The sequence below is a fragment of the Mobula hypostoma genome, chromosome 2 (genome assembly GCF_963921235.1).
Source record: "Mobula hypostoma chromosome 2, sMobHyp1.1, whole genome shotgun sequence".
NCBI lineage: Eukaryota > Metazoa > Chordata > Chondrichthyes > Myliobatiformes > Myliobatidae > Mobula > Mobula hypostoma.
This window is the reverse complement of record NC_086098.1, coordinates 81,881,831-81,894,384: the sequence shown is the minus strand read 5'-3', so window position 1 is coordinate 81,894,384 and position 12,554 is coordinate 81,881,831. Positions and strand designations below refer to the sequence as shown.

At 39.8% G+C, this 12,554-nt stretch overlaps 1 protein-coding gene across 3 annotated transcripts in view; it reads left to right on the top strand.

Moving 5' to 3' along the window:
- fbxo16 (F-box protein 16) overlaps positions 1-12,554 on the top strand; it is a 62,123-nt gene that overhangs the window by 27,053 nt on the left and 22,516 nt on the right. For 2 of the 3 annotated variants that reach the window (XM_063071597.1, XM_063071579.1), the window contains 2 exons: positions 4,719-4,936; positions 8,324-8,426. In XM_063071597.1, coding sequence (XP_062927667.1) covers positions 4,719-4,936; positions 8,324-8,426 — 321 coding nt within the window. The remainder of the gene's footprint in view (positions 1-4,718; positions 4,937-8,323; positions 8,427-12,554) is intronic. The other variant, XM_063071589.1, reaches the window with a different exon arrangement.

The window sequence follows — 12,554 nt, the reverse complement described above, 5'->3', positions numbered from 1 at the left end:
ATCTCCAACGTGGAACCAGACAAGGATGTCCTTTGAGTCCTTTGCTTTTTGATTTGGCTTTAGAGCCTTTAGCCATTGCATTTCGTGAATCCCTTGACATCTTGGGTATTTTAAGGAGGGGTGTCACTCATTAGTTGTCGCTTTATGCTGATGACCTTTTGCTCTACATCTCTAATGTGGAGTCCTCTCTACCTTCAATACTCTCATTACTTTATGAATTTAGTCGGTTCTCAGGATATAAACAATCTTCATAAGAGTGAACTTTTTCCTCTGAATAATTTGGTATCAGTCAACTCTGACCTTCCTTTTAAAATTGTAAGAAATCAATTTACTTATTTGGGTATAACAATTACTAGGAATTATAAATTTCTTTTTAAAGAAATCTTTATCACTCTTTTAGAATATGTTAAGAAGGTACTATCAAGTTGGTCTCCCGTTTCTTTATCGCTGATTGGACATATTAATTCTATTAAAATGAATATTTTGCCTAAATTTTTATATTTATTTCAAACCCTACCTGTTTTTATTCCTAAATTCTTTTTTGACTCTTTAGATTTGATTATGTCTTCTTACTTATGGAAGAATAAAACCCCCCAATTAAATAAAGTTCATCTTCAGAAAATGAGAAAAAATGGGGGATTTGCCCTATCCAGTTTTAGGTTTTATTACTGGGCAGTCAACATACGCTACCATAGGTTTTGGTTATACTACATTAATTGTGAAGACTGTCCGGTTTGGGTTTCTTCAGAAGTTAATTCTGTTAATAAATTTTCTATTATTTCTCTTCTTGGTTCTTCAATTCCTCTATCCTTAAGTAATTTAACTGATAATTATGTAGTTAAACATTCTTTGAGGAATTGGTTACAATTTAGAAAATTCTTTGGTTCATTTGGTTTTTCACTCTCTGGTCCCATTTTTTCTGATTTTCTTTTAAACCTTCTTTGACTGATGTAGTTTTTAAAGAGTGGAATAGACTAGAAGTATCTGTTTGTTGGAGATAGTCTTTCCTCATTTGTTCAACTATGTATTAAATATAATCTTTGTAAAGCTCACTTTTTTTAGATATTTACAAATTAGAGATTTCTTGCTGTTACGTACCCCGTAACCGGGTTGCCAAACCAGCAGAAATGGACCACTTAGTTGGAGTCTGGTTTAACAGAACTAATAAAGTTTTATTAAAGAAATAAGTAACACAGTACTCTAATTGTAAGGATATAAATGCAACAGGTTAGCAATGATAAAACACACATGTACTCAGAACTAGGGTAATAGGAATCAAACAAGCTCTATCGCAGTCTAGGGGTAAAATGATCAGTCTCAAGTGACGCAGAGTTCAGTTCAGCTTAGTACCGTTTGCAGTAATCGCTGTTGTGCCGTTGGTGGGAGAGAGAGGGAGAGAGAGAGAGAGTGCGAGGGAATATGCAAATCTGATTCAGACAGACCTTTAATATTCTTCGCAGTTAGCTCTCGGGCGGACCCTTTGTTATGTCTTCTGTGGTCACCGACTGTGACCCCTCCGCTCCGGATACGACCGTTCTTCCGCGGTGAACCCGGCCCCCAGGCAAGGGCGGACACACACACCAGGTTCCCGCCGATCGTACCCTTTCACCCTGTGCGTCTATGGTCGGTTTCCGCGACCAGACCTCCAAACTCCACCAACTTGTGGGGGCACACCGCTCTTCCAGGGTCTCGTTACCTCGTGATCTCGTGGTGTGTGTCGTGCCTTAGCGAACCTGTTCTTTTTATCCCCCTGCTGGGGTATCGCCTGTCCATCAAACTTCAAACAGTTCAGGTTCAAAGCAACCGGTCTGTCAATACTCTTAATTGTGTTTCTCTTCCGTTATCTTTCTCTCCTCTCTCATTAACATTTTGAACGCTTCTCCATTGTCTCCCTTATCTCTCTCATCAGTATCAATCTTCTGATAACTTGGTTTGTCGTCACACCTTGCGTTCTCAACTTCATACATTTCCTAAATGTCCAGATAAGAATTTAATTGATACAATTTTTACTTTGAAACCTTTTCATAATGGATCTATTTCTAATATTTATAGTATTGTTGTTGGCAATGAGAAACATTCTGTTACACCAAATTAAAAACCTCTGGGAACAAGACCTACAGATTTTTTTTTTGTAATTTATTTTTTATTGAATTTCATCATCAAACAAACATTTCCACAAGATGTATTTCAGACATTGTACATATATATCATATAATCATACTTGTCACAAATCTCCACATAATACTTACCTGAGGTATACACTTATAGAAAGGGGAGGAATGAAAGAACAATCGAAAGAAGAAAACTATGTACAGAGTAGGGAGTGATCTTTTATTTTACAACATATTCATTGACTTGTGAGAATAAAATCAGGCCTATGAGGTGTTATGTTGTTCCAGTATGAATAAAATTGTTCCAACTTATGATTAACAGATGCTACAGATTTCAATTGATGAGGATACTTGGAATGACATTTTTAAACTTGTTCACACCTCTTTGTTATGTGCGCGTCACTCTCTTTTACAATTTAAAGTGGTTCATAGAGCCTATATGATTAAAGATAAGCTCTCTCGTTTTTACTCAGATTTTTCTCCATACTGTAATAGGGGTAATGTTGAAGAGGCCTCTCTAATTCATATGTTTTGGTCCTGCCTGCGGCTTGATAAATTTTGGAAAGAAGTATTTCAAACTTTCTCGGAGCTTTTTAAAGTAAACTTTAAACCCAACCCTCTGACTGCCTTGTTTGGCATTGTTGGAGGAAATGATTTTACTCTTAAGCCAAATGATTTGCATATTTTGGCTTTTATTTCTCTTTTAGCCAGAAGAGTTTTGTTGCTTAAATGGAAAGATGCCACTCCGCCTGCTCATGCCCATTGGTTGATTGATGTTATGTCATGTTTAAATCTAGAGAAGATTAGGTGTTCTATTTCTATACCTAAACAAGATTTTTTCATATTATGGGGACCTTTTTGGAATTACTTTTACAACTGTCGACTTGTTCAGCAATGATAATGGTTATTGTATGTTTGAATTTACGACTATATGTCAGAGATTTTTTTTCTTTTAACCAAACAGCTGGTTTTTTCACTTTTTGTTTTGTTATGGGGTTTTGATTTTGCTTTAGATTAGAATAAAATATACCTTTTCAATATTATAGTTAATTTACATAGTTATGGGGCATTTCAATCTTGTTTCTGTTTTCATAATATAATGTATTTTGTATTCGTCTATGCAAGTGATTAATAAAAATATTGAAAAAGAAGAAGGCATACAGTGCATTGGCCTTCATCAACCGTGGGATTGAGTTTAAGAGGTAATGTTACAGCTATACTGTATAGGGCCCTAGTCAGACCCCACTTGGAGTACTGTGCTCAGTTCTGGTCACCTCACCACAGGAAGGATGTGGAAACTATAGAAAGGGTACAGAAGAGATTTACAAAGATGTTGCCTGAATTGGGGAGCATGCCCTATGAGAATAGGTTGAGTGAGCTTGGCCTTTTCTCCTTGGAGCGGCGGAGGATGAGAGGTGACCTGATAGAGGTGTATAAGATGATGAGAGGCATTGATTGTGTGGATAGTCAGAGGCTTTTTCCCAGGGCTGAAATGGCTATCATGAGAGGGCACAGTTTTGAGGTGCTTGGAAGTAGGTACAGAGAAGATGTTAGGGGTAAGTTTTTTTTACACAGAGAGTGGTGAGTGCATGGAATAGGCTGCCAGCAACGGTGGTGGAGGCGGATTCGATAGGGTCTTTTAAGAGACTCCTGGATAGGTACATGGAGCTTAGAAAAATAGGGGGCTATGGGTAACCCTAGGTAATTTCCAAAGTAAGTACATGTTCAACACAGCTTTTTGGGCCAAAAGGCCTGTATTGTGCTGTAGGTTTTCTATGTTTCTATTATCGGTATTGAAATGAGTAACACACACTGTTTCTAAAAATAGGAAAAAAATATAGATAAACACTCAGTGCCCATTTTATTCTGTATCTACTGAAAAAATATAGTGACCACCGAGTGTATTTTGTGGTTTTCTGAGGCTGTAGTCTATCTACTTCAAGCTGTACACCCTCTTTGCAGGTCTGAAAACCAGTAGAGTTTTTTTTAATTGTATATCAGTCTGGGCACTGGAATGTTTAGAATGGGAAAATGTCTCAAGGCTGCTGTTTTCCATTTAAGTTTGTGAACCAATTGGCAAACAATGTTGCATTCTCCAGATTGTACTGAATATTAATTACAACTTAAAATTGATTGTGAGCTTATCATTATGCCTGAGGATGATTGCATCCTCAAGCACAAGGATAAAGTCAGAAGCAAACTTTATTGAATATAATTCTAATCAATCAGAACTTGTCTGGTCAGATTTACTCCTGGCTTCAAGTTGCCTACATCTGTTGATTTGTTATGAATTAGTTATGATGCTGCATGTTAGATTTCAAAGGTAGTCACTTTTGATTGTTGTGCATGAATAAACAGATAGAGAAGGGGTTCTAACTGGATGGCCCTTTTAAAGAGACAGCACAGTTACACAAGGCTTAATGTATTAATTTGCTTTTCTGTAATTCCATCATAATATATTTTAAACCTCATACTTGAAAAATGGATGGAACACAACAATACCTTTGTGCATTATAATAATTGTGAGAAGGAAATTACCTATAAGTATTTTCTATTTCAATCCCTTTTGAAACTTTTGGGCTGATTCTACAGTTCTTCTTAATCCAGGGTTCTTCTTGTTCCCAGACACCACCTAAAGAAGAATTTATTGTGGCGGATGTTCACTCATTATCAAAGGATATGGCAGAGCAGAAGCAGCTCACAGTTCTTTCCCCACCCGGGAAAGCTCGGCTTGAACTCCCACCCTGGCGTGGTTCAGACCGACACCCAACAGATACCATACGTTTCAACTACCTGGACAACAGTGATCCTATTGAGCTAACTGGGTAAGTATAAGGAAACTTGCTAAAGACCAAGAATGATATGCATTAACAATTTGGAAGAAGGAACCAAGTATAGCATATCTACAGTATGTTTGCTGATGACACTAAATTGAACATAGAACAAAGAACATAGAATAGTACAGCACAGTACAGGCCCTTCAGCCCACAATGTTGTGCTGACCCTCAAACCCTGCCTCCCATATAAGCCCCCACCTTAGATTCCTCCATATACCTGTCTAGTAGTCTCTTAAACTTCACTAGTGTATCTGCCTCCACCACTGACTCAGGCAGTGCATTCCACGCAACAACCACTCTCTGAGTAAAAAACCTTCCTCTAATATCCCCCTTGATCTTCCCACCCCTTACCTTAAAGCCATGTCCTCTTGTATTGAGCAGTGGTGCCCTGGGGAAGAGGCGCTGGATACCCACTCTATCTATTCCTCTTATTATCTTGTACACCTCTATCATGTCTCCTCTCATTCTCCTTCTCTCCAAAGAGTAAAGCCCTAGCTCCCTTAATCTCTGATCATAATGCATACTTTCTAAACCAGGCAGCATCCTGGTAAACCTCCTCTGTACCCTTTCCAATGCTTCCACATCCTTCCTATAGTGAGGTGACCAGAACTGGACACAGTACTCCAAGTGTGACCTAACCAGAGTTTTATAGAGCTGCATCATTACATCGCGACTCTTAAACCCTAACCCTCGGCTTATGAAAGCTAACACCCCATAAGCTTTCTTAACTACCGTATCCACCTGTGAGGCAACTTTCAGGGATCTGTGGACATGTACCCCAAGATCCCTCTGCTCCTCCACACTACCAAGTATCCTGCCATTTACTTTGTACTCTGCCTTGGAGTTTGTCCTTCCAAAGTGTACCACCTTACACTTCTCCGGGTTGAACTCCATCTGCCACTTCTCAGCCCATTCCTGCATCCTATCAATGTCTCTCTGGAATCTTTGACAATCCTCTACACTATCTACAACACCACCAACCTTTGTATCGTCTGCAAACTTGCCAACCCACCCTTCTACCCCCACATCCAGGTCGTTAATAAAAATCATGAGAAGTAGAGGTCCCAGAACAGATCCTTGTGGGACACCACTGGTCACAATCCTCCAATCTGAAAGTACTCCCTCCACCACCACCCTCTGCCTTCTGCAGGCAAGCCAATTCTGAATCCACCTGGCCAAACTTCCCTGGATCCCATGCCTTCTAACTTTCTGAATAAGCCTACCGTGTGGAACCTTGTCGAATGCCTTACTAAAATCCATATAGATCACATCCACTGCACTACCCTATTCTATATGCCTGGTCACCTCCTCAAAGAACTCTATCAGGCTTGTTAGACGTGATCTGCCCTTCACAAAGCCATGCTGACTGTCCCTGATCAGACCATGATTCTCCAAATGCCTATAGATCCTATCTCTAAGAATCTTTTCCAACAGCTTTCCCACCACTGACATAAGGCTCACTGGTCTATAATTACCCGGACTATCCCTACTACCTTTTTTGAACTGGGGGACAACATTCGCCTCCCTCCAATCCTCCGGTACCATTCCCGTGGACAACGAGTGGAAAAGCAAATTGTGCAGAGGATTTGGAGAGTCTGCAGAGTGATATAGATAGGTTAACTGAATGAGCAAGGGTCTGGCAGATAAACTACAACATTGATAAGTGTGAGGTCATCCACTTGAGAAGGAAAAATAGAAGATCAGATTATTATTTATGTGGTGAAAGATTCCAGCATACTGTTGGTTGTGCAGAAGGAGTTGAGAGTGTCTGTGCATGAATTGCAAAAGGTTGGTTTGCAGGTGTAATAGGTTATGGAAAAGGCAAATGAAATGTTGAGTTTCATTGCTAGAGAGATTGAATTTAAGAGCAGTAAGGTTATGCTGTAACTGCATAAGGTACTGGTGAAGTGCACGTGGACTACTCTGTGTAGTTCTGGTCTCTTTACTTGAGGAAAGATTACTTGGAGGTGAAGCAGCAGATGTTCACTGGGTTGATTTCACAGATGAGGGCGTAAATCTATGAGGAGAAACACAGTCACCTGGGATTATACTCACTGGAATTCAGAAGAATGAGAAGTGATCTTATAGAGACATAAAATCATGAAAAGAATAGAGAAGATAGAGACAGGGAAGTTTTTTCCATTGATAGATAAGATTAGAACAAGAGAACACCGCCTCAGGATATAGGAGAATATACCTGGGACAGAGATGAGGAGAAGCTGCTTTTCCCAGTGACAGTGAATCTGTAGAATTCTCTGCCTGTGGAAGCAGTGCAGGCTACACATTAAATACTGTATATCGAGACACAGTTAGATAGATCTGTGCATAACAGGAGAATTGAGGATTATGGGGAAAAGGCAGGTAGTGGAGCTGAGTCCACAGTCAGATTAGTCATGATCTTATTGAATGGCAGAGTAGGCTTGACAGGCCAAATGGCCTACTTCTGCTCCTAGTTATGTTCTTATCAGCAGATGCCCAGGCTGGCAACACTTCAGCGCTCTGGCTGAATTACAGAGGCCAGCAGTCATTGTCTGGTAGACCAGGAGAAGTGTTCACTTACCAGTCTTAAAGTGGTAGAGATACTTGCTGATGAAGTGGTAAATATACTTCTACTGTCTTGAGATGCCCACAGTTTAATCCAGTGCAGAGTGAGGGGCATGCAAATAGAGTATTTTCATCCATACCAGCAATGTTCTTCTTGGTCCACAGGAAGGTCAGGGAAAGAAGTCAGGGATTTGAATGAATTACCATTCTCATCAGAAGGTCTGCATGGGTCAGATAGAAAAGTTGAGGGAAATACAGGGCCTTTATCACCCGCGAAGCCTGCTTTTGGAAGCCCTCTGGCTGCTAACTTACTGATGGATATTTGTTGTCATTTCTGACTTGTCTGCCCCTGATTTTGGGCATGTATCTCTGGACATGTGTATCACCATGTAAATAACCTGAGTCCACAAATATTAGTAGTTTCTCTTCAAGGGAGGGTAAGAAGTAAGTTCAGTTTGGAGAGCTATTTCTGAGGGAGAATGGCAATATTTTTTGTGGATAGGTTATGGAAAATGTTCATCACATTTTATTCTTATGCTTATGAAGATTACTATCAAACGCCTGAATAGATTTTTAATTGGACAAAATAGGCTCTTCCTTTTAATGTTCAGCATGTACAGCAAGTTAATTAATGGCATTATTTATTGGAATTGTGGTCATTTCTGTAATCTGTCACATAAGGATATATTTGCATTGTACAATTTCCCATGCATTTTCCTGCAGATAATATGAGATCTTGTTTAAGGCATCTGATGCCCTGCAAAACTTTATTCATTCTGCATGCTGTGCATTGAATTAATAATATTATTTTTGGTTGGCCTATTTTTCCAGGAAGAAGAAGGGAAGCCGCGCCTCTCCTGATCTTATTCGCCAAAGTCATGACAGAAAGAAACATCCGTCAGCAAACTATAAGATGCGGAAAGTAAAATCACTGGTATGCCCACCAATACTTTCTTTCTTTGTCCTGATTACTTTTGTCCCGAAGACAGGCCTGAAACGCTAGATTGTTTATTCCCCTCCATGGATTCTGTTGGATTCTGATATTTTTGCTCCAAGTTTCTTGGAGGTACACAGCAAATCTGGCAGCATTTATAGAAGGGAATAAATGGTCATCGTTTCAATGAAGGGTCCTGGTGAAGTGTCTCGGACTGAAACATAGAGGCTGCCTGACCTGCTGAGTTCCTCCAGCATCTTATGTGTGTACCATATTATTTCTGCTTCTGCCTTGACAATCCAATTGATTACTCTTTTCCCTTTGTTGATTGCAGATTCACAATGATCAGATATGAGAATATTGATTTTGCTGTAAGTTGTTTAATTTTCCCCTCAGCTCCTAGTGTTTAAGAGTAATTTTATCTTGCTCTCTTTTTAAATTTTTAATCTGATTTTATCAAGACCTCATACAGCAGAATTTCAAACAGCAGTGTACCGGCTCAAGGTTCTTAATATCATCGCAAATTCTCCTTCTCTCCCATGAGCCAGGGGAGAGAATTAGCAGGAATCAGCAGGAATTATGCATTTCTTCAATGAAGCTTTGTTCATTATTATGAATGTTTTCTTCAGAATAGAGTATTCAGGAATCTTGTGCAAGAAATTCATAGTTCTGATTATGAATCCTGTCTCATAGCTGATGTAGTTTGGGCTTCAGTACTGGGAACATTGGTCAGCGTTCATAGGCTCATTGTTCCTCCCTCTGAATTAGAAGATTTTGCTGAGACAGTGGTTATTTACTTTGTGCTTTGAGATTCAATGATGGTGTGTTGAAGGCAGTGAAGAAATGAATTAAAAATGTATATTTTTACAGATAGATCACTCCCAGTATATGGAAGACTCATGTCTTCCAGAGTCTTGCTCTGAACCAATATTGTCAAGAGGCATTGTAATTCAGTGGAGGCAAGTTGACAGAGGACATTGGCCTGTAGATGTTTAGCGTAAGGCAGTCTCATAAGCTTCATTGAAAGCATTGACAATAGCTTGGGGCTTGGCCTCTGAGTGGGCTCAAGTGCTAGTGTCAAGTACGTACTGCAGTTCCCCATGTACATTGAAACAAACAGTAAAATGAGTTGTTTTTGTCAATGACCAACATCATCTGAGGATTTGCTGGGGGCGGCCTGCAATTGTCTCCACATTTCCAGCGCCATCATAGCAGGTCCACAATTTACTAACCCTTGCTATAATACATTGGTACAGATTCGAACAACCTTGATTCTGCACTTTTAACAGTTTTCCATTAGTTCTACAAGTTAGTGCCACTGTAATGAGAAATTTAGTGAAGTTAGGATGCTACATTGTGGTCATGTATGAGAGAGATAATGGAGACAATGGCAATGGCACAGGCTTATTTGACACCAGTCTTCACTGAAAATGGTTCTGTTGTAGGCCTATTGACTTATAATGTCTTCTGATCTCTAAATAGTCCAAAACTGAACTTACACCATGGTGTTTTCTATCTCCAACCACCCCAAACTCATGCCCTAAAGAGGTAATCTAAGGTTTCTGTAGATAATTAAACAGGTTTCTCAGGTACATCCCGTGATAAACCTCTGTAGCCATGCAATATCTTACAGCTTTTGTAGGAATGGCATTCTCAGATGGGCTGTCCACCATCACTTGCGGACATTGCTCTATTCATCCATGCCAACTGTCCACCTAGTTCCTGAATTCTCAAAACTGACTGAAATACTGTACAACACTGGGGAACGTGGAGCAAAGATAAACAGCAACAAAATATAAGAAAATTAGAAAGTGGAGAAAGAATGGATTCACTTGCAATGTGAACACAGTATTGCATTAATATCCAGCAAATTGATAAGTAAGGTATCCATAACACCATAAGATCATACAAGCAGAATTAAGCCATTTGGCCCATTGAGTCTACCCCACTATTTTATCATTGCTGATCCAATTTCCTCTCAGCCCCAGTCTCCTGCCTTCTCATATCCTTTCATGTTCTGACCAATCAAGAATCTATCAACCTCTGCCTTAAATATACATAAATACAGCCTCCACAGCTGCTTGTGGCAAATAATTCCGCAGATACACCACCCTTTGGCTAAAGAAATTCCTGCTCTTCTCTGTTCAAAAAGGATACCCCTCTATTCTGAGACTGTGTCCCCTGGTCTTAGACTCTCCCACCATAGGAAACATCCTCTCCACATCCACTCTGTCAAGGACTTTCACCATTCAATAGCTTTCAGTGAGGTCTCCTCTCATTTCCAGAGCCATCAGATGCTCTTCACATGACAAGCCATTCAATCCTGGAATCAGTTTTGTGAACCTCCTTTGAACCCTCTCCAGTTTCAGCACGTCCTTTTTTAAGATAAGGGGTCCAAACCTGCTCATAATACTCCAAGTAAAGCCTCACCAGTGCTTTATATACATTACATCTTTGTCTTTATATTCTAGTCCTCTTGAAATAAATGCTAAGTATTTGCCGCCTTCTCCACAGACTCAACTCACGAGTTATTACCTTAAGGGAATCCTGCATAAGGACTCCCAAGTGCCTTTGCATCTCAGTTTTTTTGTATTTTCTCTCCATTTTGAAAATAGTCAACTCTTTGATTTCTTCTACCAAAGTGCATGACCATACACTTCTCAACACTGGATTCCACCTGCCATCTTTTTGCCCATTCTCCTAGTCTGTCTAAATTCTCCTGTAGCCTCTCTACTTCCTCAAAACTAACTGCCCCTCCAGCTATCTTCATATCATCTGCAAAGTTGCAACAAAGCCATGAATTCCATCATCCAAATGATTGACATACAGTGTAAAAAGAATAGGTCCCAACACAGACCCCTGTGGAACACCAGTGGTTACTGGCAGCCAGTCAGAAAAAGCTCTCTTTATTCCCACTCTTTGCGTCCTGCCAATCAGCTACTACTTTATTCATGCAAGAATCTTTCCTGTAATATTATGAGCTTGCAGCTTGTTAAGCAGACTCATGTGGCACCTTGTCAAAGACCTTCAGAAAATCCAAGTACACAACATCAACCGATTCTCCTTTGTCTATCCTCCTTGTTACTACTTCAAAGAATTCCAACAAACTTGTCTGGCAAGATACTCCCTTGAGGAAGCCATGTTGGCTATGTTCTATTTAATCATGCGCCTCCAAGTACCCTGAGACCTCATCCTTAATAAATGACTCCAACATCTTCCAAACCACTAAGGTCAAACTAACTGGCCTATAGTTTCCTTTCTTTGGCCTCTCTCCCTTCTTGAAGAGTGGAGTGACATTTGCAATTTTCCAGTCTTCCAGAACCATTCTAGAATTTAGTGGTTTTCAAAAGATCATTACTAATGCCACCACGATTTCTTCAGCCACCTCTTTCAGAACTCTGGGGTATACACCATCTGGTCCAGGTTACTAACCTGCCTTCAGACCTTTCTGTTTCCCAAGAACCTGCTCTCTAGTTATGGTAACTTCACACACTTCATGACCTCTGGAACCTAGAACTTCCACCATACTGCTAGTGCCTTCCACAGTGAAGACAGATGTGAATACTTATTCGGTTCATCCGCTATTTCATTACTACTTCTCCAGCAGCATTTTCCAGCAGTCCAATATGCACTCTCGCCTTTTTTTAGACTTTATGTATCCGAAGAAACTTTTGTTATTCTCTTTAATATTACTGGCTAGCTTACTTTCATATTCCATCTTTACCTTCTTTATGACTTTTTCAGTTGCCTTCTGTTGGTTTTAAAAGCTTCCCAATCCTCGAACTTCCCACTAATTTTTGTATACTTCTAAAGGAAAAGCCATACCTCTCAAAAAAAAACATATCTTAGGCACTCTGGAAATTCCCCTTCCTGTAATCCAGCAGCAAACTGATTTTCCCAATCTACCTGCATATTGAAGTTCCCCATGGTTATTGTAACTTTGCCCTTTTGTCCAAGTACTTTCATTCATAGAGACCAATTGCAGATGAATTAACCAGAATTGGTACATCTCTGCCATCTACTGATCATTCCTGTTTACTGCACTTCATTATTACAGGAGAATGAGGTTTAGTTTTAGTTTCATGATGAAAATGCTTTTACTGCAGATAAACTTTCAAATACCAGAAA